The 27,947-nt window shown below is 37.2% G+C and overlaps 1 protein-coding gene across 1 annotated transcript; it reads left to right on the top strand.

Annotated features, from left to right (window-relative positions):
• Nucleotides 1–238: 238 nt before the first annotated feature.
• Nucleotides 239–27,634, top strand: MTMR6 (myotubularin related protein 6). The gene is made up of 14 exons (XM_029960856.1): nucleotides 239–338; nucleotides 4,578–4,694; nucleotides 6,613–6,775; nucleotides 7,695–7,852; nucleotides 8,552–8,680; nucleotides 9,736–9,870; nucleotides 10,995–11,127; nucleotides 15,529–15,638; nucleotides 16,729–16,854; nucleotides 18,117–18,166; nucleotides 18,927–19,127; nucleotides 19,784–19,918; nucleotides 19,998–20,124; nucleotides 21,918–27,634. Exons 1-14 carry the CDS (start codon nucleotides 315–317, stop codon nucleotides 22,176–22,178), a joined length of 1,869 nt encoding a protein of 622 aa, XP_029816716.1. The 5' UTR covers nucleotides 239–314; the 3' UTR covers nucleotides 22,179–27,634.
• The last annotated feature ends 313 nt before the right edge of the window (nucleotides 27,635–27,947 follow it).

Genomic DNA, 27,947 nt, shown 5'->3' with positions numbered 1-27,947 from the left:
ATCGTATTTTCCCCTGTAACTTCCGTACCGTTACCTTTTGACCTGCCGTCATTTTCCCGCCCGCCCCTCAGCCCTCCCTTCCCTTCATCCCTCCCCGTCCCCTCAGCCCTCCTTCCCTTCATCCATCCCCGCCCTCCATCCCTCCGCCCCTCAGCCGTTCCGCCGCCCGCCGCGAGGGGCGCTGCAGGCGCGCGCTCGGCGCTGGCCCCGCCCCTGCCCCCGCGCGGCCCCGCCGTGCCCGGAAGCGCTGGCGGAGCGGCCCCGGCTGGCTGTGTCGCGGAGGCGAGAGGCGGCGCGGCCGGGCGGGCACGGCCATGGAGCACATCCGCACCACCAAGGTACTGCCGCCGCCGCGGGACGGCACAGGGCGGCAGGGAACGGCGGCGGTAACCATGGGGCCGGAGGGCCTGCCTGGTCGGCCCGTCGCTGCGGGCCGAGGGCGTTGTGTTCTCCCTCCCTCCCTCCTGCCGTTTTGTGGCTGTTCCTCCCCGCGGGGCTCTGGAGCGGCCCGTGCCGCTGGAAGGAGTGGGAGCTCCGGTGGGGAGTTCGGTAGTGCTGCTCCGGAGGGGCCCCATCTCGGTAATGAGGGGAAGATGCTGAAAATCGTGGTGTAACGGGGGGTTCTCTGGCGGGGAGAAGCCGTCTGGGAGGGAATTGCACTTGGTTTGTGTGCTCGGGATGTGGCTCCGTGCAGCTTTTCCCAGCTTTGGAGGCAAATCTGTTGTGAAAACAACGCTTCTGTTTTTTCCTATTTTGAAGACTCCGGTGAGTGTTGTTAAGGACTCAAGCCGTCAGTGCATGTGCGATGTGTATTAGGCTATTCAGAAAAATACCAGCTAAGCTGTAGTTGACATTTTGGACTTGCCCTGACTGCAAGGGCTGCTGAAAAGACTGCCCTTCTCTGTTTGGTCCTGGAAATTGTTATTAATTCCTGAACTCGGCAGTCTGATTTTAAAGTAGATTTACTGGTATGTTTAGAAAAGGAGTGGTCATACTTCGTTTCCAAATCGTGGATATATAACCAGTAATTACATAAAGGAACAGGCTTTAAATTTTTTGAGTAATAGCTTATATAACTTTTATATAAATGTGTATAGCTCCTTTTATTTTTTATATACATTTGTATGTTTATGTGTGAAACTGGAGGAAGGTCTCTGATGAAGCTGTTGTTAGTGGCACTTAAATTCACTGGGTGGAATAATCTTTCACCAAGCTGACAGATGGGAGATAAAGTTTCCGTATCAACCTGTTTACTTATAAACCTGAAACTCCTTGTTTGGGAATTTAATATTGTATGGTTACAGTCAATAGCTGAGTTCAAAATGATAACTAGGCTAAAGCCGAAGTCTCTTGATGAGCAGAGGAGCTGTTGAAGTTTCAAACCTGCAACTGAGACTAGAAAGGCTACAGGTAGCTGACTTCTTTGCATCTGCAAGTGGTGGTTCTGCACGTTTTTGGGGCCTGAACACAACTTGTAAGATACAAGACTTACTACCTGAAGCAATTATTTTTATAATTCATACAAAAAAATTTATCTGTTCAGAAAACATCAATTTCATGGCTAGAAATAGCATGGTTTTTTTTTTGTTACAAATGTGATGCTTGACTAGCTTTTTGTAAACTGTTGATTTAGTGAATATCCAGTTGGATTAAAATGCATATAGGCTAGATGGTAATAATTGAGTATTACAGTTATAGGAAGAAAAAAACCTTGAAGTACAACCTGCACTGTAGGTCTTAAAAGTTCAGGTTTTTTGTAGGTTCAAGTTGGATCTCATTCCAACTGTTCTGAAACATACCTGTGTTTTCTAATCTGACAGCACTCTTGTTTTTTCAATTTATTTGATTAAAGTAATAGTAAAATAAAATAACTGTAGTTTTGCACAAGTTAGCTTCTCTGCAGGGCAGCTGTTATCCTTAGGAGAATATGATAAAGTAGGTTTTATACCTCCTCAAACTTCAGTTTGCTCAAAATGTTGACGTTAAAATTCTTCTAGAACTGTCAGCACAGCTACCTGAAATTAATTTCACAAAAAGCTAAACTTTAACTGTCCAACATATTTATGTTGAATAAAGAAGTGAGGTCAACTTAAAAATTGCTTGTGAGACTTTTCTACTAAAGTAGCAACAAATGATGAAACTCAGTTGACAACATGGGATGGAGAAATTACAAATAAGAATACTGTGATTTCGCAATTAATCTTTAAAGTGTTCTTAAAGATATTTTAAAGCAAAATGTGGTAGAAAAGACTGGAAATTCTTCAGTCAAATCTGTTCAAGTGAAAATACTTCTGAATTTTCTACTGGAGATGGAAAGTTTGCTTGACTTGACTGCTAAATCCTAAACTTACATTTGCAACCCTAAAACTTAAATGGGAAAGGGAAAACGCCTTTTAGTTTCAGTGAATGTCATACAAAGTTACAATGAAAAAATCTTGGTAACTGATTTTGCCTTCGGTTAATTGTTCAAATTTAATCCTTTCACTTTCTTAATGCAAGACCTCAGAAGTGTAGTTTCCCCCTTCCTCTCTGTTTCAACTTGTCTCCTCTACGAGAACATTCCTTTGGGGTTTTTTTCCTGTTAATATGTAACTCCTAGTCATGATAAACTTTTTGGTGACTATTTGCCTGTAAACACTCTGTATGATCGAGGTCGCTGTTCAAATTCTTACTGGTTTAAAAACTCACTAATTTATTAGTGCTAGCTACCATCAGAATACTGCTTCTGACTACTTAAATGATCCTTGTTTACAAATGTGCTAAAACTTAGTAGCCGTCTTCAATCTCTCACAACCATCATCTTCAAAACTGATGGCTTTTTCCCATGACTGAGGAGTTGCCAAACTTCACAATTAAAAAGCAAAACAAAACAAAAAAAAAAGTGTATAATTAGCTGAGTACCCATAGAAATGGACTTGAGTGAAGTTTGAATGAATGTGTCATCTATGGAGGCTGAATCTAAATTACATTTCAGTTGTCTTTAAGAAAAGTATACCTACAATTTAGTTTTCAGATTCTTGAAGACTTTACGTATGTTTGAGGAAGCTGGAGCACTAATGCCTGCCCTGATCTAACTTTGAGGATAGCTGCCTTGTTACATGAAGGAGAATGAAAGCTCACATGCTAGGATTTTGTGCGTTGTGTTACTGGAACAAAACTGGAGCAGTTTCTGTGCACTTCTCTATTTGCTGGGGAGGTGCAGTGCCAGGTACCTGAGCACTTAATTGCTGCAGATCTGCCCAATATGAATTCTCTGTTTTGGCTGTGCTGCATTCACTTATGCTTCTCTATATCTGAGGACTGATACTTTGCTGGTTTCAGCATAATGTATTTTGAAGTACTGATTGCATGTAGTTTCCAATTTTTTTGCTTTATAAACTGAAATCTATAATATCATAATAATGCTGACTTCTAGTAGATATTTTAATTTCCTCCATTCTATTTTGTATTAACTGGCTTTTTTAAATTGAAAAAACATTTTTTTTTTCTGCTTTATATGTGCTTTTAGAGATAAACATGTTTGTACATATGATTTAACTGGCTTAACATCAGCACAGTAGATGTGGGCTTTCCTAGTCACCTCATCTCAGTGATGGCCTGACTGACTTGGAAGATTTTGGAGTTCTGCCATGCACTTAATGGTGGCAAAGAGCTTTAACTTGGCATTAATGAGACAGTGCTGCCAAGAAATAGAGGAATGCATGGAGATAAGCCATTTGCCTTTCATGTCGTTGCACACCAAGAATCATGTAATGTGTGCTTCAAATACAGCAAACTTTGGAGCCCGTGAAGTTATAAGCAGCTGATAAAATGCAGGCTATCTAGAAATCACTTTCTTTTGAAATGTTTTCTGTAGGATTGAGTTAACAATGTTGATGGAATACCAGGAGTCATTTGCCCTTGCCAGACTCAAACTTGAAATATCTGCTTCAAATGCCAGCACAGTCCTTGAATTTCTATGAGTTTTTATAATTATTAATATAATCCTTTCATTTCATTTGAATGTATTTTGACTATAAGGCAGGGTTATGATATTCTAGATTTTTAAAGCTGAGGATTATGTAAAAGACAGTACATACCTAGAACTGAAGTCAGGAGAACATAATCTTTATAGCTTTGAGTCTGCAGACAGCTAGTGAAGCATCTTGCTGAGATCAGCTGTTAATTCACTGCTGGCATCTCAAGAACAGGAAATTGTTAGTGTGTATTTACTCTATTTTGGGGAAGCACCCTAAAAACTTAGTAATTAATAATTCTTTTTTTTTTAATTATATCCTCGTCTCTTTTACTAGTAAGTAACAATAGTCAATGTGTATGGAGTAAGTATTCTGATGAGCCTAGTGTTGTGCCTTCATTATGCACTCTTGTATTGAAACAGGGTGTTTTAACTAGTCAATATTCTCAAAGCTTATGTGACCACTCTAGTTCGTCCTGAATGGCCTTGTGTGTGCTGTGTTATGTTTTCCACCATTTTCAAAATTATTGTACAAACTGACAAAGCTTTTGCTAAGTTAGGATTTTACTTTCTGCAAAAATTCAAAATTAAGTTTTGTTCCCCCTCCTCTTTTTTCTTACAGGTAGAACAAGTGAAATTACTAGATAGGTTCAGCACGAGCAATAAGTCAGTGACGGGAACTCTATACCTTACAGCAACTCATCTGTTATTCATAGATTCAAACCAGAAAGAGACATGGGTAAGGATAATGATTGCTTGTGGCACGGGTTCTCCAGATACATTTGTTCTTCCTGATGTAAGGTTGAATTTGTTTACTAAAAGGGTCTTCTTATTTATTTCCTGCACTCTCCTCCTTCATGGTATCATAATAAGGTAACGGTTTGCAGATTATACTCTTGCATGACACTGCTGCAGTTGACATCAGGTAATGTTGAAAATGTTCACTTTTGTTCAAGCTGCTGTAATTTTTTCCATAGCCTTCACTTGTATTCCTGAGTGAATGCGTGGTGGTTTTCTCTAAATAACTGATTTGCATCGCAATTCAGAGGCAAGAGTGGGAGACTGCTTGATAGTTTAAGTATCAGGTTTAAAATTTCTGTGTTAACTACCTCGTAATTAGATTCTATCTAGGTTAAATGAGACAGCAAAAATCCAAAAATCTAGGTTTTGGTGAAATATTGAAGATAACATGCACTTTTTTAGAGCAGTAAGCATCTGTTTCTTCAGAAGTATTCATCTCTGGAATAAAACATTTCAGAAGGGACTGCAGCTTCTTGTTGACCAGTACCAATGTTGTACAGTCAAAACTGGCTAGGACAGCAATTCCTATTAGTTTTTTCTACTCAGTGCCCTGGTGGCACACATGTGGTCATCAAGTTCTGCCTTGCACTGGAGACCAACTACCTAGCTTGAGTTAGTGCCTTAAGTCTTTCGTCCTCCAGGATGAAATCTTCTTTCCCTGGCTGTGGTTAATTTTTTTTCTCTGTGGGTATATTTCCCTGGATTGTGGTTGTCTGACTAAATACCTCATGGTGCTTTCAGGAAAATTTATTTTTCTGTTACTCTTGAATACAATGTACAACTTTGTACAAACCAAACTGCTATCCTTTCATACAAAATGGGTTTTTGGGGAGAACATGATTCAGAAGCATTATTTGCTTGCATCTCCCTGTGCACTACCTTAAAAGGTTTCATTTTGGGGAAATGAAACGTATACTCAAGAGTACTGCATTTCTGATGATAGTGCAAGTACCAAGTATAATTATCATAATGTCTTCAAGGTATAGTCTCTTTGCAAATGCATATTTGGCAGCATAGTTTTCAGATGTCTGTCAAATTCTGATCAATATTTAAGAGGAGTTGATTGCTTCAGTGAGGTAATTGAAGTTCTATCAAGAACATCTTGTTCTGTTTAGGTAATGTGTCTTTGCCTTTCTTCCCACAGTTGAACAGCTGTTACTTGGCTGTGTATTTACCTAAATCTTGTGTAGATTTGCCACATGGATAAAAATCTAGGGAGGACTTTTTTCTGTCCATTGCTGTGACAGTCTTCTGTTAAAAGTGGTCAAAAAGCATTTAGCTGAGAGACTGTCTTGTCTACATGACACAGTATGTAATACAGGAGCTGTTTTTCTTATCTCCTGTTCATTCTGTAGATGTTAAATACTGGAATTCTAAAATTATCAGAATCTTCTGTATCTTTTATACTTTGAATTTTTTTCCCGACTTACTTTATTTTTACTTTTTGAAAATTTTGAAATATGTTCCTGTAGATCCTTACAAAAAAAAGATACCCTGTCTGGACAATGCCTAATTAGATATAAACCTGTCAGGTAGCAAAGTTAAAGCAAACTGACCAACCATTTTACATCTCACTTTTGCGTTTAGAAGGATATTTGCTCTTTCTTACCAACATTAGGTAACACTTAAAAATGACAGAAAAGAATAATTAAATTTTTATCAGTTATGGTATCATAACCAAAATGTTGTTCTTGGATTTCTACTTCTAAATGTATTTCTTTTTATAATCGATGAACAAAATTAGTCAAAATCTGTATTAAGCATTGCATAATGTGTCTTACATCTTCTAATCTGAATAGTATGCTGTTCTTATTTCTCATCAGCATGCTTACACTGTGAGTTTTTGTATGTCACAGATACTGCATCATCACATTGCTGCAGTGGAAAAACTTCCCTTGACTACTTCTGGCTGCCCCCTTGTCATCCAGTGCAAGAACTTCAGGATAGTTCACTTTGTTGTTCCCAGGGAGAGAGATTGTCATGACATTTATAACTCTTTGCTTCAGCTGTCAAAAACAGGTAATACTTGTCACTGTAAAAGACTTTGCATGGATATATGCATGGATAACAAGTTGACGTGTGTGTGTGTAAATCCGTGGCTCTTTTATTTATTTCTTTAAAAAACATGCATTATGTAAAGTCTTACATGAATTTAGTATGTAAAGAATTTTATTGATTAAATATTAATCTACATAAAAATTCAGAAGATGTGTTGTCTGGCTTTTGTAGATCTCTGATGTTCCCTAACAGAATGAAAGATCCCTTTATTTTTTTTTTTTACATTTCTGTCCCTGAATATAAATGCGTATAGTCTCGCTTAATTGTGTGTTCCATAGATAAAAAACTACTAAGCAAATACTAAATTGTTACTAATTTCATGCAGTTTCAAAAATAAAGCTGAAATATTGATGCTAGAATAACACTACTGTTTCAGGTTTACAAAAGACTTCTGTCAGTTAGTATGGCATTTTGCATTTTATACTTTGTGTTTAGAACAGTGTAAAATGTCATCTGTGATAAGTGAATACCATATTAGGAAGAACAAAGTTTTTGAAATCTTTTTTGTTTTAAAGGGAACTTTAAAACTTACTGGGTTTAAAGGTCAGTAGATATAAATTTCAGTTCCTGAAATAGTTTGTTCTATCAGCTCTTGTGAAGTCTTCTAGTAATTCTGCCTTTTGCTTTGTTCAGTTTTGTCAGTCTTCATTTTGTAACCTGTGCTTTGCCCTTATGGCATTAGAAATGTCTCTTCTGAAATAGGTCAAGTACACTCAAGAAAATTCTCATAACCTACCTCTAAATATCTGTAACTGTGTCAGTTAACTGTAGGATAGTTGCAGAATAAATATTTGAGGCAGACCAGGTATCTATTTAGTCTTACCTCTGTGAATCTTGAAGCCTGAAACTTTCTCTCCATTACATATTCTTTACTTTTTAGCAAAATATGAAGAACTTTATGCCTTTTCCTATAATCCAAAACAAAATGAATCTGAACAAGTCAAAGGCTGGCAGCTTATTGATCTAGCAGAAGAATATAAAAGAATGGGAGTGCCAAATGCTTACTGGCAGTTGTCTGATGCAAATCGTGATTATAAGGTAAGTGTTGTAATGGAAATATGTTCTGCTCTGAATCTGTTCCTGCTTTATACTCGAATTCTAGGCCTATAGAAAACAGCTTAATTCTATGAAATCACTTGGCTTGCAAGGTAGAGAGAGTAAACTGCTTAATCAGTGTGCAATCTCACAACTTTCTAATTTTTCCCAAGTTTTTCCCAAGGCCTCATTGAGAGAGTATGTGTGCATGGATTCTTTGGGGTTGTTTCTTAGAGTATAGTTACCTGTTTGAAGCCCAGCCCCAGCGATTCTGTTGCTCTTCGGCTTTGTGATTTCTCTCTTAACTGAGCAGGATTCTACTTTAGCATTTGCAGTGTTGGGTGATTCCTACATTAGAATTCATCTTACTTTGTAGTCTGCAAAAATACAAAAAAAAATGAGGGAAATAATTCCAGTATTTTATTTGAAACATATTCTTACCATTTCTACTGAAGAATTGCATTCTTGAGACTGAATGCCAGTATGGCAGTACTCTGCTGTGTAACTTAGATACCAGTTTGTACTACTTTATCTGTGGCTCATCTCCTTCTCTGAGTTATTTACATATATAGAGAGAAACTTATTAGTGTTTATCCTTTATCTCTTATTTCTTATTTCACCTAATATTTTTCAAATAGAATAGAATAAAACTAGGATAGGCTTTGTGCCTTGCATGTAAAATTGTGTATCTGTGTCTTTCAGATTTGTGAAACTTATCCTAGAGAACTTTATGTTCCCAGAACTGCAAGCAAGCCCATAATTGTTGGTAGCTCCAAGTTCAGAAGCAAAGGAAGATTCCCAGTGTTGTCATATTATCATAAAAATAAAGAGGTATAATGTGTCTTCCTTTTACCATAAATGTGCTGAAAAGTATTTCTCAACACTTGGCAGTAGTTCAGGGGTGTAGGTAAGGAGGTTCAAGGATGGTGACTTGTATGAAAATGGTGTGACTCATGATAACCTTAAATACAGCTGACACTAGTCATGGCTAACAGGATGCTGAGTTAAACTAAGACAGTTTACAAGAAATCCTTAAGTAATCAGTTGATAATCAGTTGAATCTCCTAAAGTTTTCAGAAACTGTCATTAAAATAACTGAAGATAGCTTTCTGATAAAGGATCTATGTTCCTTGATGTATCGGGAATAAAATCTGTTAGGTAAAAATGGCGGGTAAAAAAAACCAAACAAAACCAACAACAAACCAACAGAAGAATAGAATTGGTTCTCCAAGGAGTTATTTGCAAGGTAAAAAAACCTACAGGGTGAGAAATAAGATTTTACAGGGAGTGGTGTAAAGCATTCTGTCTCAACTAGGGGGTAATATGGAGAGAGAGAAGGACAATCACCTTGCTGAGTTGAAGAATTTATGAATCATGACTGTGAAGCTAGATGGATTTGAAGATAATTACTATTTGCAAGATACCTTCTGGTACCCGATACCTTCTGAAATAGAACATATTATTGAAAATTACTCTACAAAAATTACATTAGATAATAACATATTGCGCTTGCAATAATAAAGTCATACTTGTGTTAGTAAAACCAAACATAATCCATTTCATGTTAAGGGAGTAACTTGCTTTGCTAAAGTGTACTTTTTTCCAGCCTATACTTTTTTGGGGTTTTTAGGTCCATTATGTAAACTGATACATTGCCTATGTAGATGAGCCCGAAAAAATGTTTTGATAAACCTTTAGATTTAAATTGTAGGTACTGTGTTGGAAGGTCTCCAAGTAATGTGCTTATAAAGTTGGAACTTTATTCAGTTTAGTCATGTTATCTGCTGAATAAAGCAATTTGTTTCCATGTCTTTTTAGAATTATGCAAGGCATTTCAACTACTGATATTAAACTGATACTAATTTGTTCTTTGTTTTCTGTGGTAGGCTGCAATTTGCAGATGCAGTCAACCTCTCTCAGGTTTCAGTGCCAGGTGCCTGGAAGATGAACACATGTTGCAAGCCATTAGTAAAGCAAATCCTTCAAATCGCTACATGTATGTCATGGATACCAGGCCGAAGGTGTGTACTTCAGGTTCTTCGGACAAGGCTCTTTTCCTGGACAGTAGAGTACAAGGATACAGTGTAATTCAGAAAAATTTGGAGTGAAGTATGACTCCCTCATGAGCAAAAATGTTTTAAGGAGAAGGCAAGGCCTCTTTATGGAGGCGTTTAATTACTTGCTTTCTTAAAGAAGTTGAATCTATCTCAGGACTCAGCTAGAATTCACTTAATATGATGCTGAACTTTTGGAGATGTGCATTTAAAAGTATACTTAAGAAATGAGTAGTTGAGCGGGATCTAAGTAATTTTAACTGTTTGAAATGAAATTCATGAAAAGATGAACTGAGTTGGGGTTTCTTTTGGAATGGGAGAGGAAGTACTGTGTTCGGTGTAAGTGACCTGTGCAAACTGTCTGTCTTAGCAAGGAAGAAGTAGAGGAAATGCTGTTGTAGTGTTCTGAGGTCACCATAGGGTTAGGGTTTGAGTTAGAAGGGGCCTTAAAGATCACCTAGTTCCACCCCCCCCAATCAGATTGCCCAGACCTCCATCCAACCTGGCCTTGAACACTACTACCAGGATCCCCAATTTCTCTGGGCAACGTTTTCCAGTGCCTCACCACTATAATTCATCACTGTCTAATTAAATTGGATTATGTTATGTTATTAAGTTGAATTATGTTATGACCTGTGTTGGAATGTGTGGGGTAACTCCCACTCTTTAAGACCCATTTGCATTTCAATTGGTACTAATTTCACTCAAATGTCTGAACACAGAAGCTGGAAAAGTCTGAATCTTACTCTGCTTTTTAGGTGAATTTTTTTGTAGTATCTTTGCTCAAAAATGTTTGGAAACAGGTGAAGGTTTGTTGGTGGGAATATGGAGGACAGAATAAGAAATTACTGTGCATTATTCAGATATGTCAGCTCTAAATATAGAACTTGGTTTTTATTCATCATCCCTTTCTTAGACTTTAATGCTTTCAAGTTGATTTGTCATGAACTGTATATTAGAATCTGTTTATACTATGTGCTCTGGTGTTTTTTTCCCAGTGTCTTCCACTGAAATTGCATGACTTTTGTTTCTTAATTTGATATTTTTATTTCAAGTACTGTTTATCAGTATTTTTATTTTCCTCTTTTAAGCTTAATGCAATGGCAAACAGAGCTGCTGGGAAGGGCTATGAGAATGAAGACAACTACTCTAACATTAGGTTCCAGTTTGTTGGCATTGAAAATATTCATGTAATGAGATCCAGCTTACAAAAACTTCTGGAAGGTATGTTTTAACTGTACTATCATAACGTATATGAAAATAGGATGAGTATTTTTCTAAAGTCTTTAATAATATCTTACACAAACTGCATTGATATTTCTATATTTTATCCCAGCTCTATGTTTAGTACTAGTTTGCTCTGCTCTGTGGTAATGAATTACCTTAAACATTTACCTTGAAACTGTAAACCCAATGCATGGAGCTGTTTTGAAGAAAATCGAATGGCATGGATGTCTTGAGTGAACTTGGTTAGTATGTCAGTGGCTTGTGGGAAAGACTGCTGTGTTTTCTAAGTGCGTGTACAATGTAATGGAAATATACAAAATAATGTTTGTCTGTACATACATGTTCTTATACAGAATATCAGTTCTTCAAGGAGCACTTTGGTCCACAGAATTTGCAATGAGCTTGTGGTCTGTACGAAACTTGAGCTCTTTGACCCGCTGAGCCACTTCTGTGCTTGTAGGTGTTTGTAGGGAAGGGGGCAGGGAAAATGTGAGCCACTTCACCATGCCACTGCCTGCCTTCTGGTGGTGAAAATGGAGAGTCAGAATTATGTTCATAATTCCACTAGTATTGTATTTAGGTAAACAACTGAGAGAAAAATTAAGATACTTTGTGGAGTACTAATACTGAGATTAGAATACAGTGGCAGAAGTCTGACAATACATGTATAAGTGGTTGGTTTCCAGAAATATGCAAATATATCCAGTCATGGAGAAGGCTTACGCCTGTATGGAAGCCTATATTGATGAAGACATTCTGACTACATTAGTCAAGAAATCTCCCAGACTAGTGGTGTAGTCTTACTTTGCTTTGATTGAGCCTGTATGTGCTGCTAACCTATTCTTCAGGCCTCTGCACAGAATCCTACTGAACTTTGATAATATGTATTTTTCCAGTTATTCCTGCATGTATTTTTTCTAAGGGAAAGATGAGAAGCGTGATCCTGAGCTTCAGTTTTTAGGTTTGGCGTAATCCCTCTTTCTTTTACTAATATCTTCAATTCTAGAAAACTCACTAACAAGTATTGATGGTTTTTTTAGTTTTTTAAGAGCCCTACTCCTGTGTAATAGAGTCTGATGCAGAGATGCGTGTGTCACACACTTAAGCTTCATGGAGTTCATATTCTTAGCCATTTGACTTAGCATCCCACCAACAGTACTTACTAACTATGTTTCTGTAGCTTTAAGGATGGAATATGTTTTAGTTTCTCCTCATGTGGAGAAATGATTTATTTAAACTTGATTGAAACAAAATCATGAGTGATGTCTATTAGTTGTTCTTCAGATCAGGTCTTTTGGTAAATTAGCACAATTGTTTTACCTCTGTTCAGTCTGTATAATTCACTAGTTTTGCTGAATGCCACTCTAGAATTAGAATCCTCTTTAGGGGTAGGAAGAACCCTTAAAATTTAGGGATGTATGCAATAATTTACTATTTAGACCCCTGGTTCATCACTTAAGATGAGGAAAATGCCATTTAGCTTCTGTGTACTCGCTTTCTCTGAACATGCTGAACTAAATGTTCTCAAATTAGGAATGTGATATCAATGACCTTGTTTGTTCAAGGGCCATTGTAAGTGAGGCTGTCCTCAGTTGTTTGGGCTTTTTGTGACAAACAACTGTTATTCTTCTTTGGCATGTGTCTTGCTCCTAGGTTCTGTGTCAGAATTCCTTCAGAATCTAATGATTCCGCTTTCAAGTGGAATGTAAGACATAATCCTTCCCAACAAAACTTTCCTAAAACAGTTTTCTTCAGTATGAACATGACTGCCCCCCTAATGGGCAGACTACAACATTAATGGGAGAATCTTCACATAGACTAAATTTGTGGCTGTGACATTAAATACAGAGTTCAGGTTTTGTATATTCAAAATATAGTACTGCATGTCAGAAAAGATGGAACTCTAATAAGCAAAAAGCTTTTGTGTATGTCAGAGGCTCTGCAGGAAATATTTAAGGAAAAGGCTCAGTAATAGCTGCTATGATCTGTTACGTATATTTTGATGATGGAAGCGTGTTAACTGAGGGCGTTTTGTGGGTTTTGTATATGGGGGAAGGGGTTGTTTAGGTTTTTTTATTTGTTAAAAAACAACTTCTGCCTACAACCCACTGTCCTTCAGTCTGCAGGTCTAGTCACTTCTTAAACTGCTGCCTGAGGCAGTAGTGTGAATAAGGACAAATAAGCAAGGGAATGATGAGGTTTTGGGACTTGTAGGACTTGTGTTTTTTATGATGGCAATCACAGAGTCAAAACTGTCTTGAATTATATTTTTTGTGAAGTAGCTAAACATCTTAGTGGTACCATAAATCATCTTTGACCCTATAAAAGACCATAAGGATCTGGAAAATTACTTTTTTTCAGCACGTAAGTGTCGGAACAGTGTCAATGCAATTTCTTTATTTAGTCACCAAGTAGTATAAAAATGCCTTTGTTAATTCACAGAAATAGAAACTCTATGGGCTCAACATATGTGTTCCTATCTCTGCGTCCATTTATAAAAGTATAGAGATCTAGCTAAAAGAGGGAAATACTGTTTCTGCCAAGCTGAAAATTTTGATCAAAAGCAGATTTTGACAGCAATATCTGGGTGAAAACAAACTGAGGGCTGGAAACCTGTTTGTTTTCTAGCTGGAAAGCTTCTGCTTTAAATCATAAGGTACAGAATGTGGGGTGAGCTGCCATGAATAGTGCCTCTAGACATTGCCTTTTTTGTCTAGTCCCTTCCCTGCAGATGTTTGAATTTCCAGATATTTGACTATTTTTAGTTTCTTTCCTTTACCATAGAGTGCTAGAACTGTTTGTGTGCTATTGTGATTGAATAGGTGTATGGAACCACTGGTGTAGAGAGAATGTGAGCTAGCTGAAAGGATCGAGTAGTTCTCTCCGGATTTCTTCCATGTGCTAGACCTTTTGGAAGTGGAGCTCTTGCCTAATGATGCTCTTTCAAAGACAAGGGAAAACTAGCTTGCTTCTACTGATATCTACAGACTAACCTTTAAAATTAGGTCTTGTATCCAGGGGTTTCTTGATGTTTTGTTATCTGATTGCGCTATTGTTTGCTAGGTAGTTTTGTAGATGACAAAGATCTATGGGTTTTAGAAAAGGTGCTGCAATAATTGTTTGAAAGCCTGTCTTTGTATTCAGCCGCATTCGGCGCTACAAATCTTCCTGAGCAATGGGGAGTGTACCAAAACTTTGACTGAAAGCTGAGAAACATCTAGTGCAGATACAGGAAAGCTCTGCGAGGCAGTGGTTCAAGAGTTTATAGCCTTCATTACGTCAGGGGCCTCGGTTGAATATGAAACTGTGTCACAGAGGGATTTGGTGAATTTTGTTCTCTGCTTTTGCTGCTGACTCACTTCCTTCCATGATCAGAGATAAAGATTATTTTGGAGCTGTTATATCCCTACTGCCGGCTTTCATCTACAGAGCCTTTTTATTTTCATTGAGGCCCAATAGTTTAGAATCATAAAATCATTTAGGTTGAAAGACTTTTAAGATCATCGAGACCAACTGTTAAGCTTAGTGGAAAGTAGGCTTCCACTGTGGCAGGGGCGGGTATTTTTGTAGGTGGCAGCCACAGGTATCTTCTCTTAGAATTACACATAGCTGAAGTTATATTAGCCAGCAAATTTTTTTTTTTAATTGCCAAAAGTTTGTCATATTCGGACGGTAATGTAACTGTGTAAGTTGCTACTTAAAATTGTACAAGAACCAGGTTATCTGTCTCATGTGAATTGGTAATTGTCTGTGTGAGAAGCTTTTAGTCTACATTGCTTGGTGCTATGCTTTAACTCGAGTTCTTCCTTACCCTCTCAGTTGGCATTATTGTTACAGCATCAAAGTATGTTACAGAAGAATGGTAGAGATCAGTCAGAAATGTGGTGTGTCAAGTCTGGAGGTAGACAAAATCTCAATGGATTTAATTTCTTCACTGTGTCCTTGTACTGCACTTTATTCTCCTAAGCAGGGTGGAGGTGATGAAACTGGCAGTCTGACTACTCTGAACTGTGTATATTGTCTGGATTCAGCTACTTCCTACTAGTAGTAGTAATCTTTAAGTACTTCTGGTAAGCCTTTGGCATTTGCATTTCCTTCCTTGGTAAGACAAGGGTAAGGCTCCCTGTTGGGGATAACCAGTGGATTTATTGGGAATGTTATTTTGCCAGAAAGACACAGATCTTGTCACTTGTGATTACTGTAGGACTACAGAGTTGCATTCTGGATGGAGATTATTTTGGAGTACCCCTCCCTTAAACCATTTGAGTAGTGGTTTCCTGAAAGAGTTCTGTTCAACTTACAGCACAGAAGATTAGACACAAAATGCAATTATTCTTCTTTCTACATTGCAGGGTTCAGGTAGCTGCTTAAGGCTTTTTAACTTCTGGTTTCTTTCAGTCAGTGGCACAAGGGGTTTGTCTGTCAATGACTTCTTGTCTGGTTTGGAGAATTCTGGATGGCTGCGTCACATCAAAGCTGTGGTGGATGCTGCTGTCTTCCTAGTCAAGGTAACTTGCATGCTGCTTCTTTATGTGATAGGAAGTTGACTTGCTACCAGGCAAAATTATGCTTAATGTTATGTAATGTGTAAAATTCTGCAACTGACCTTTTTTGGAGGTAGGTGTTTAGTATATATACTGGTACATTGGATATACTGGTTTAAGTATTACATTTTTCTTTATGATTGGATTGATTTCTTCATTTCTTTATGCCAGTTAATGTTTTGGGATTTTTTGAATGCTATTTGGTCATCTTGCTGGGAGATAAATGGATTCTTATGGTTCCTGGTTCTTTAGGTATTTCTGAAAGGTGTAACCAGTTTGGAGGAGGATGGAACAAACTTATTTAGTGCACCCTGAAAAACAGAGCTCCTGGGGCAGTAATTGCAGAGCAACCAAAGTGGCTATGCTGACTTCATTTGGCCAGGATATGGGACTCTTTATGAGGAATTTGGGGGAACAATTGCCTTTGCTAGGCACTTACGAAGCCAAGGGCTTGACCTGAGAGGGCTGGGTGAAGAAAAAAAAACTGGATCTTTGTTTTTACTAGGTGAAATAACAGGGAGTTAACTGAGTTAAAAGTGGATGATTGTCTTAAAGATGACCCTCACAAACATCTGAGCTAACAGGATTTCATTTGTTAGCTGAAGCTAATAAACATTTCCTAGGCCTTTACTTTTGTGTAATATAATGACGAAGAAGTGAGTATCTTTAAAGATGTGTTGGTGGTGTTTTGTTTTTTTAATCTGTACTCTGTAATTTGTAATCTAATTCTTTTTTAGTATACGTTGCAAGCTTTTCTTGTAAGTTTAGTTTTATAAGGGAGAGAAAGAGAACTGGGAACCACTGGAGATGTTAGCTTCTGCAAAGGTGGTGGTGGAATTTTTTCTTTGTAAGGAGTTTTCTATACTTCCATGGAGAGATTCCTAGCTTTCTGACGATTTTAAATTCTTTCCTCATAATAAACATTCTTCTATCTTAGTTAAATAAAATGGCCTATGCTGTGAGTTTGGGATAAAGGTAGCTTTTTTATTTATCTACTAAATTTTGACTTTGTTCTGGAAAAGAACATTCATCAAGAAACAACTGTGTTTTGTAGGCAATAGCGATGGAGAGCGCAAGTGTATTAGTGCACTGCTCAGATGGCTGGGATAGGACTTCCCAAGTTTGCTCTCTTGGAGCTCTCTTACTAGATTCCTATTACAGAACAATCAAAGGATTCATGGTAAGCTAACTGTTGCATTGTTGAGCTCTTCCTTGGTAAATAAAAGATGTAAAATGTTTAAGTGTGAAAGGGAGCAGTGTAAACATACTGCCTTTTTTTGTGTGGTTACAAATCTAAAATGGGATTTGCAGTATACTGATAAATCTTTCTTACAGAAATACTTTCTACTGGAAAAAACATTTATTTAAAATCTAAAAAACTGAAATACAAATAGCAGATTTCTTTAGGCACCATGCAGAAATGTTGCCATGATTGTCTTTTGCATCCAAAAAAGCCCATTATCTGTGACATAGTCCAAAGTGCTTATGTGAGATAGCAGACGTACTAAATTACAGCAGCTCTGTATTTTATCACTTGTCCCCAAATCAACATTTTTAAAATGTAACAATGACAACTCCCTCAGTGCCTGAGGATGTTTAAGCAATCTAAATTTCTTCATTTTTCCATAGAGAGGAAGAGGAATTTCTGTATGATTATTCTAAATTTTAAAGTAGGAAAATCAGTAGTGTTCTGCAGTGGCAAGGCAAGGTGTCATGGGAACTCTGTAGGGATAGTACATAAAACTACTACAATATATTGATTAGAACTGTCACAAATATTACAAATGATGAAAGTGAAGTTGAAGTGAATTGGAAGAGGATTAAGTTGTGAATAGTGAGAATGTGTGTAATCTTTAGGGAAGTCATTTAGTCTCTTTGGGTTTGTTTACTCCTCGCTTTCAATTAGATTTTTGTGAAGACTTCTGCAATGGTCAGATGGTACTGTGTTCCTTTTGGTGCTTGATTCTGTGAAGTGATAAAACAAGCTACTGTTGATATTAACAAGCTTACTGCTCTAAGTGTTAGAAAGATTATATTGTGTGGTTTTATGTAAACTAAGATAGCAGGAAGGAAATACTAAAATTTTTCCTGTACTTACCATATTTTGAAAGTTGATAATCTAGTGAAGTCATACATTATGCTTAAAGTGAGTCTGGCTTAAGAGCAATTATCTGATTAGCAAGTTGCTGAACTTTTTTACTAGTTTTGGAAATGTGCTTTGAGAATCTCCTCTGAAAGGCTTCCAAGAAAATAAAGAAGCTATAAAGTGACAAATGGTTACTCCTACTGTTATTAATTGGACTCAGATTTAATACAATTTAATCAGAATACAAAATAATCAGATTTATTGATACAATATATGGATAACCTGTGGATTTAATACATGTAAGATGTAAGATTGAGTAACATTTTTCATGAGAATTTGGTTTGTTTACCCTCTAGGTCTTGATAGAGAAAGACTGGATCTCTTTTGGGCACAAGTTCTCTGACAGGTAGTTCACTCCTCCAATATAGCAAAATGTATACAGCAAACTGAACTAAGAATGTGGATGTTAAATTTCTAGTAACACTGCGGTAGTTTAGCAGCAAGCTATTTTCAGTAAACAATGCACTGTATTCTATTTATTCAAATATGTATTGGATAATTGATTTATATTGTAGACATAAATTTTTAGTACTACTGGTACCCTGCTCTCAAGTGTTGATGACAGCAGCTAGGTCTGCACATATGTATAGACAGTGCAAAACCAATCTAAGGCTATGTCCCAGCTATTTAGGCAATATGAAACGCTTAGTTTTGATGTCTTTAAAGAAAAGTTTACATTTATGTTTACTTTGATGATGAAGTCACACCTATCTTTAGAAGTCCTATACGTTCAGAGTTCTGTTTTTTCCCTTGATCTGCCTGTCATCAGCTATGACAATAGCCTTGCTGCTATTTACTGCTTATTAATTTGCTTTTAGCTGATATACTCCAAAGACTGTGAAAATAATAGACACAAAGGAACTTAACTGTCTTATGTTGCTATTCTGTACTGAATACAAATGTGTGATTACTTATAAGTTAGAAAAACAGGTTAAATATAGACTTATTTCTATTCCAAAATTGCCCCAGTTCTTGAAGTAAGGTGCTCAATCTCCAACTAAGGCTAATGTCTAATTAATGTGCTGTCATTTAAAAACAATTGCAGGTAAGACTTTTTGGATTTCTAACTTTAACCAGTTTCAATCTGTTTATGGAATCTTTTTCAGATGTTGTCAGTTGGATGGTGATCCAAAAGAGATCTCACCGGTGTTCACCCAATTTTTAGAATGTGTGTGGAATCTGACTGAGCAGTTTCCACAAGCCTTTGAGTACAATGAAGTTTTCCTCCTTCAAATCCATGAACATGTCCATTCATGCCAGTTTGGTAACTTCCTTGGAAATTGTGAAAAAGAACGAGAAGAATTAAAGTAAGCAGGCATATTGTAATGTGTCTTTCGTTTATTCTGTCAGACTAAGAACTCGCCTGAATCTTCATTTTAGACTCTGAATAGAAATGGAGGCAGGATTGGTAGTACAGAAAATTATGTTGAACTGCATCAGGGAACAGCAGTGCTTCTTGTGCTTTTGCATTCTGGAGACAGTCTTTCTAATTCTGGGAGAAAATCCCATGCTGATTTTTCGTAGGGAAAGTTAAGGTACCTTTCTTCCTCTTTTTTTTTTTTTTTCTCCTCTCAAAGTAGGTAAGCTTAAGTTTGAAAATATCACTTCATTCCCTCCCCCAGTCTCTTTTTAGGCAAGCTTAAAATTCTTACCAGCTCAAGACTAGCCAGTTGGAAGAATTAATAGGGTAGCTTCCAATGCTTTCAGCTGGCAAACTTCTGTAAAGTTTTTGTCAGTTTGTCTCACATTGTATTTTAAAAGCAGTAGTACTTCTAAAATTGGCATTTCTATCCAACATTAGCGTATGCCAGGAAGAAGTTGATTTTACTAAGAGCTTTTAATTCAAGACTTATAAGTATTTCTGGTAACTTTTTCTTTTTTTAAAGATTGATTTATTAGTTGAAGAGCTTCTGTTTTTTTGCTTGCAGTCACTGTGTTGACCTTTATCTCTTTTTGCTTTAAGAGTAAAAGAGAAGACCTACTCCTTGTGGCCATTCCTTTTGGCAGAACAAAAGAAATATCGGAATCCTCTATATAATCCAGACTTTTTGCCAGAACTAACTCTTTTGGAGCCTAATACAGTATCATTCAATTTTAAGTAAGTTTAAATAAGACACAGTATCTCTTCTTCAATTTTGTCATTATCCTGCATAGTTAAAACTGTCTGCTTCATGCAGGTTTTGGAGAAATATGTACCATCAGTTTGACCGAAGTATGCATCCCAGGCAGTCTGTGCTCAATCTTATAATGAATTTGAGTGAGCAAAATAAACAACTGGAAGAAGACATTAAAGAACTGGAAGCTGTAAGTATTACAAAATAAGTGCATGTATACGTGACTTCTTGTCTTTCAAATTCACATTTAAAGTTGTAATAATGCTGCTAGCTTTCACATGATTGTCACTACTGTATGCCTGGCACTTACTCTGTGGAATGTTGACTTCTGACTTCCACTGTATGCTTCTGTGATGAATGCCAGACTATGCAGCCAACGTTTTACTCTTAGGCATCATTCTGCTTTACTGATGAACTGAACTATGTAAAAGTTCTCCTACTATCAAAGCATTACTGAAGATATTTTAATGTAGGTTAAATTTCTGTGAAACTTATCTTGGATAAAAAGGTACCCATCATAGCTACAGCTGTGTTGCTAAACCAAGGAGACTGAAAATGTTTTATTTCCATTATAGCTACTAAAATGGAAGCAGTAAGTATTGTCTTTTTAACTTCATATGCAGGTGCATGCTGTTGTAAGTCACCATAATTATGGGTCATGTACATTGTAATGCTTATTTCAGGACAGGGCTAAATACAAAGATGTATATAATTGACTTCTAGGTGCTAGTGTAAACAGCCAGGATAGGCTGTATCTGATTTTATTCTAGTATAACTTAGTGGCTTTTAATTGATATTTCTGTTATAGTCAGTTAAGGTGCTGAAACTTCAAAATAATATGTTTTAAGGAATGCAAAAGTCTTCTGATTATCAGTTTTACTACTTGTGACTGGCTAGAAAGGTAACACACTCCTGTTTGTTATGTTGGGGGGAGAAGGGGGAAACACAGCTTTTCTAGGAGGGAAGATTTTATTAAACTGGTCCTACTGTAATGTAATGAATGCAGGTCATTTAATCTTATACTGTTTCAAATCTTAATTGTATATTTGAAAGTTTTTATACAATTGAAGCAATAAGATGAAAACTCAAGATGAAGCAATCTAAAGAATAAGCAAGATATAAAGTGAAGTCTCAGTTTTGAATTTTCTAGAACCTCATTCCAAGATAATAACTTCACCTGAGCCCACATTTGTCACTTGAGTGATGAAGAGATGTATTTGTTTGAAATCTTGATGTAGACTTTGCTACTACTGTTTCCATCTTCAAAAAGTTGATGTCAAGAAACACCGAAGTCTTATGGACTTAGTCTCCATTCTAATAGAACACAAATACACCAACAAACAAATCTGTTCAGTTAAGTAGTGCAAGCTCCCAGTTACTGGGTGAGTGAATTCGAATTAAAAACAAAACGAAAACAAACAAAAAACCCAAACCACACAACTGAAAAAACCCTTAATCCAAATCTTTCCTATTCTCTTGCTCATACTTGCAGGATAGGTCCTTTTTTCCAGTCCTGCTTTTCAATTGACATGTTTTAGTGTATTCCTGCATTTGAACAAAACGTATTAGTATTTTTTGGATCTGAAGTCTATTGGCAGGTTTTTAGGAAGGATATATAAGGCTTAGGTATCAAACTGCTATGTCTTTTAAGAGACTCATAATCTACTTATTAGCAAGTTTCATCTACTTACCAGTTACTGTTAGCAAGCTCCCTGCTTATTAATTGGCAGACAACCTTTCTGTCTTCTGCTCAGCTACAAATTTTAAGCAAGCAGTGCTTGTAGCATCTGCTGTGGAGAATAATGTAATATCCAATGGCCTAACACTTAACGTGACTGTTACATATCTAGCCTAGGGTATGTCATACAGGATTCTGTAGATGCTGAGTTGGCCAACAAAAGAAGGGGATTCACTTCCTTTTGAAGCAGAATATTATCAGTAAAGAGTCATGCCCACTGTTAGTAACTATTCTCTGTATTTCAGAAAATAAAGCAGATAAACGGGCAGTCAGATGTGGTCCTTGTGAAGGAACATCAGCAGTCTGCTCATCCTGCCCCCGTGGCACTGAAGACCCCTCCATGCTTCAAGAAGGAGCAGCCGCCGATCCCTGGGAATGAGGCCGTGAGAACTATAGAGGGCAGCAACACAGCAGACAATCGTTACAGTGAGCTTGTGTCCGAGTTCTCCAAAGCTGAGCCTGCTGTTGTCAGCTTGGAGTACGGAGTGGCCAGGATGACCTGCTAATTAAAATCTGGCACTGTGCTCTCCTTGACTGATTGAATGGAGAGATGGATTATTTTGAGGATGGGTCTCTGCTGCATGACCAAAACATGATTTGTATATCAGCAAGTTTTGTTAATGTAGGCTAGAACAGCATGCTAGTCGTCAGGTGTTTGCTGTTCTTTCAAGGGAAAAAAAAGGTCTAGTTGTCTTGTTAAAAGAAACGGGCATTTGGTAAGTAGTGACTAAAAATCAAGGAATGGTATGTCTTTGGACTTAGGTCAGTTTGCACTAAATTGATTAAAATAGTAATATTACTTTATTCATTATAGGAAACCACAGGTGTTCTTTCACAAACTGATTTGATTTGGACAAGAAAACTTGAACTTTCTATTTTAAGGACTGAAGCTACATGTATATATTGCATTAGATATGAATATGTATACCCTTGTTTAATGTCATCCAGTACTAAATTCAGTGTATTAAGTGCCATGGAAAAGTATGACACATTTCAAATCATAAATAGTTGGCCTTAAACCTGTCAGATCAATTATATTGTTCTTTACTACTGCAGTCTACCTGGCTCTGTTTACATTGTATTTGCTCAAATTTTTATATCCTTAAAAGAAGACTGAATATAAGGAATGAAGCATGCCTATGCTGGCACAGCCTTTCAGCAAATAGCTATATGAATGTTAACTTACCACTTAAGACTGTTTTGTCTTCCATTTCCTCTGTTGTTTAAAATATAATAGATTGCCCTGATTTTCCTCTCTGGCAGCTCAGTAGATGGAGCATCACTGAAGCTACAGGTTGTCTGACCTCAAATGGTTTCATTTGGGCACAAGGTGTTTACGTGTAGAATAAGACATGTCACATAAGAAAACAAAACTTAGCTAATAACTGAATAGTCAGATTCTTTTAGATTATTTACTGTGTGCTGTGCAGTTGTTCAAGTTGCAAGACTGCAAACAGAACTTCTGGAAATGTAGTCTACTGATACGGTTCCCAAGTGAGGGGAAAAAAAAAAAAAATCATTCATGTGTCTGAAGCTCATGAGAAACTGAGTGTCTCCTAAATGTTTCATTAGAAGAAAATTTTGGTTATTAGTGAAAAGCCCTTTTCATCTTGTAAAAACTTGTTCGACCTGTGCGTATTGTGAATAACTTCAGTATCATCTGAGATTCTTATGTAATTGGAGAGAGGAAAAAAGCTTCTAGCAGGATGCAGTAGAGATCATGGGACATAAGAAAAAAAGGGGGAAACTTACAGTTTGTAAGCTTAGTTAGGTATCTGTTATTTTCTAGTAAGAGAGAAGGTTTTTGCTGAAGTTTGTATCATGATAGATTTTCTGAGCACATAACAGAATAAGGAAGAAAAATGTTGATGCCCAGTTCTTAAATTATAACTTTGGGTATTAAGATCTCTAGGTATGATGTTAGATTAATGCTACTGACCTTTTATCTCTTGATTTAAATAATTTTTGTTTTCAAGTGAAAATAAGTCTATTCTCATCCTAATCCCTGTGTTTTGTCAAAATTACTGGCGTGCTACATAATTTGATATGCAGCATTTCCCTCTGCACTGTATTGGTCCCAGGACTCTATTAGCAAGGCCAGTATAGGTCACGGTCAAGTTGCACTTGTGAAGCTGTCTGGGAGAAATTAGCTGTGATGCTTGTATTTGGCTATTGATTCACCCATTTCACTAATTTGTTTTTTTAAAAGCCTTTTGGTGTAAATAAAGGTTCGTAAGTATTTTTATTCCAAAAGGCATAAGCATATAGTGTCATATTTAAAATACATTATCCAATTATTTAAACACATTTAGAATTTCTCCACTACAGATTTTGATAGTTTTCACGTTTGCACAAGTGGTGTGCCTTACAGGGTTGCAACAAGAGAGGTTTTCGTGCCTTGTTATTTATTGTCTCCCCTCCTCCCTGACCTTCTGTATTAACTTTGTTCTGTGGTTTTTCTTTGGAAAAACATCTTGTATATTAAGCCTGTATTATATCACAAACAAACTTATCACTGAGAATATACATGTTATCAAGTTGTACTTGTGGTTTTTTTTTTTATATTTAGCTGCTCTGGTGTGCCATGTACACTTTTCATATTTATTGTTTAGAGTTTATGGACTCAAAATATTATATTAAGCTTTTTTGCAAATATCACTGTATTTTGTTTTTACTTTAACATCCCTCTGAGTAACCCTGTATACAAGGCTTTTGGAGAGATCTGTTGCCTTTCAGTACTGTTATAGTGAGTTCATTTCAGTCTTCCAGTCCTTTTAATTGGCAGAGTTCACTTCTTAGCGAAAGGAATCAGAATGCCATTTTATTTTAAATCAAGGTAGGCATGTTAGGTCACTTTTAAAATGTTACAAAACTGTCTGCTCAGGCACCAAACCTGTTTCTCTGTCAAATAATACAATACTTCCCAATCTGAAGTAAATATTTTACTCCAGTTAATATGTGAATAGTGTTTTATAAGGCTGTTCTGTAGAGCAGCCATCTTGGGAGGTTCAGATGGCTCTGCCAACTCAACTCCCAGGGTCGCCAGTGAGAAAAGTTCCTGCAGAGAGGCATCTGTCTCTTCTTATTTGCTGTTTAGGCTTAAGCCAAAACTACCTAAAGCACATGGGACCTGTGGTGAATATATCGTAGTGAAGTGAGCTCCAACAGAAAGCTTGGCAGGATGGCCAGGACTGAGCACAGTGGGGCTGTTCTGTGTCCTTCGAGAAGGGTTTAAAAAACATCCAGTTGACTAAAAAACTGTGGCAGTAGCCTAGGAGCAGAAATAATTTTAATTCTTATTTCAGTGGATGAACTTGTCTTCATCATGAATATGCTGCTCCAGGAGCAGTTACAATACTGTAAGGTGCCTCATAAAGATCAAAATAATGTGCAGAACTCTCTCAAGCTGTGACATTAGTTTGTAGTTGAGTGGTGTGCTCGCCAGTTGCTTGAGAATATAATATTCCAGACAGAAAGTTGGTACAGTTGATTCTGCTCCATAGGTTGCAAGACTTTGGCACTTGTCAATTCTGCGCTTCATCTTCAGGAGATCTCCATGAAGTCTTTGCGTTTCTATATTTTGTACTGTACTTGATCTTTTTTCTTTTAGTGAACCAAGCTGATAGTTTCACCTGAGAACTTATTTCATTTTGTACTCCAGGCAATTTAAAATATTTATTTCACTAGTACCGAAAGAGTTGGGCTTATTTTTTGGGAGGCTTGCTGGTGTCACAAGGTATTCTTCCATACAAGTTTAAATATCCAACAGTTCTATTTTGTAGGGCGACTGCCAAATCAGACTAAGAAATTAATTAGGCAACACTGAACTGAGCCTGTGCATTTTCTACACATGTCCAATTACTAGTGACCTAAATCTAGGGCAAAAGCCTGAAGTCTGGAGAGTCCACTTAGAGAACTGGAACAGCAGTCCTTCCATAAAACTGCACATTCCTATGTGGAACAAATGCCCTAGAATAATGGTGTTGTAGAAGGAAAGCTATCACAAACTGTGACAGTTTGATGTGTCTCTTCCACAGGATAAGCATGCCAAAGAATGCCTTGCTGGGAAAGGTGATGTGCTCTTCCTCTCTAGTTGCTGTTTTCCTGAGGCCTTTTGATACAGTAACACATCAGCAAATCTCTCAGAATTTGCTACTCCCATTCTATTAAACTGAGCACATAACTGGATGCTCAGTTGGGCTGAAGTGGGGCTGGGGTAGCTTAGCTTAACTACTGTCCTCTTAAGGAAGTGACATAAGTAATAGAAGGAAGTTCGATGTTAAAATAGCACAGGACGCATGCTGTCAACATCTGTTCTTTAGAGTCCTGCCCTGCTCTTGAGCAAGTGTGACTAGCATGAGGGCCTCGTGTAAGCATGATTGCTTTCTAGTTAGTTTAAAGATAATCTGATTTCAAACTAGATCATCCCTCCAGTGGTATTTATAGATCTTTAGGTCAGAACCTAAAGGTTACTCTTAAAACTCCTCTTTATTTGCTAATAGTTCTAAACCTGTAACTGATCACAGGCTAAGTGTACTGGTTGTGAAACCTATATTAACCTTTAGAATTAGATCCTTAGGCTGAAGTCTGCTTTGACTTGCTGTCAGCGTTTATGCCACACTTTCCTTCTGGTGTTGCTTATTGTGGTGCTAGATGTCTGCCGGATGTAACAGGCTTCTTAATGCTTTGGATGTTTCAATAACCTGAAAGTACTGCAGCTTTCTTCCACTACTCTGAAGGCTCAGATCAGCCTCAGTGAACAGTGTGAGTGAGCTCATGTTTGATCTAGTTAGCTTGACCTGCCTACATGTTAAATTGCATTCAAAATCAGCACGGCATCATAATTCAATAGCGCAACTTCTGTATGCACAATAGACTTAAGGAAAAGGGGGATCCTTTTCACAGCATGTAGCAAGGAACAGGACACTGCAGGGGTATGACTCATAAAGTAGAAGAAGTAGAGCTGTTTTGATGTCCAGCAGCAGTTCAGGGACTCGAGATGGAAGGTCAGAAGCATGCTGCTTCTGAGATCAGTTTCCAGGTCCCAGAGAATTCAGTGACCTGGTCTGTTAAAAACTTGCAGCTGAGCAGTTCTGCACTGACATCAAGCAACAGAAAATATATATGGATCTGTGTTTCTTGATTTACTTGCTTCATGTAATAAATGTCCTGATGGTAACTTTGGAGTGCAATATTTTGTTTATTCTTGTTTGTATTTTAAGGTCAGTTGCATACCATTTAAAATTAAGTGAGATTACAGTTTTGGCACAAACTATAGGTGTTTTCCATCTTAATGACAAGATTAGCATGTGCATATCTTGTGCTTTGTATCTCTGCATATATTTCTGCTGAATGCTTTTCTTGCAAGCAGGCAACCCTGGTGAAGTCCCATGCTGCCCCACCAAGGCATTCCTCCTTACTTAGCATTACAGATTGGTTTCCTTACTCTGTCTTACTATTATTCTTCAGTCTTACAGTTTATCTTTACAGCTGTCTGTTGGCAATGTCCCCTGGCAAGCATCATTCCATCGAAGAAAAAGGGTTTGTTGCTTTTCTGTCTCTCAGGAATTTTTACCCCTGAACTAGTGAACTTGAAAAATAGTGCTTACTCTCCCCTTTGGGGCTTCTGAGTGCCTGTTTACTTCCACAGTCAGTTTGCTTACACATTTTAACTTCAGACATGGCTATTTGGAAATAAAACATTTAGTCAAACGTTAGATGTGACAAAGGGAGAGAAAACTTTTCATTGTAATGTATCTGGAAAGACTGGCTGTTTCACTAGCATTTATTGCTCTATGTAATGCTCTCTGTAGAAGTCATTTATCTGTGTGCTGGAATCATGCTTGATGTATATTCCTGGAGAAACTTTAGCAAATGGAGTTTTGTAACAAGTATTTTATTTGTACGTGTTTTCAAAATCCATAAAGCTTAAAATAAAATGATCTTAATATTGCCAATCTAACTGGACATTAAGTAGTCCATTTATAATAGCAGTGTGTGAACATTAAAATTTTCATTTTATGGATGACTCATACCTGATACAGACTATAGAATACAGAAATGACTTGGCCTATTTATCAGTTTCTTGATTGATTCTGTAACTTTTAGATATGGGAGACTGGCTCAGCTTTGTGTTATTCACTGTACACTGCTGGTCTGTTAATTACAATCACTATTCTGAGCTTAATTTAGGACTTAAGTATCAAGAGAATTTACGTATTTACTTATTGTTACCATTACTGAATACTTGGTAACCCAGATAAGTGTTTTCAACA

The sequence above is a fragment of the Manacus vitellinus genome, unplaced genomic scaffold, assembly GCF_001715985.3.
Source record: "Manacus vitellinus isolate BGI_N305 unplaced genomic scaffold, ASM171598v3 scaffold_2_pilon, whole genome shotgun sequence".
In the NCBI taxonomy this organism is placed as follows: domain Eukaryota; kingdom Metazoa; phylum Chordata; class Aves; order Passeriformes; family Pipridae; genus Manacus; species Manacus vitellinus.
Note: the sequence above shows the minus strand (reverse complement) of the source record. Positions and strands in the feature narration are given on the sequence as shown.

Coding starts and splice junctions, on each gene's coding strand:
- MTMR6 (XM_029960856.1), top strand. CDS start 315: ATGGAGCACATCCGCACCACCAAG. Junction 11,128..15,528: donor CTTACAAAAACTTCTGGAAG/GTATGTTTTAAC, acceptor GGTTTCTTTCAG/TCAGTGGCACAAGGGGTTTG. Junction 20,125..21,917: donor ACATTAAAGAACTGGAAGCT/GTAAGTATTACA, acceptor TCTGTATTTCAG/AAAATAAAGCAGATAAACGG.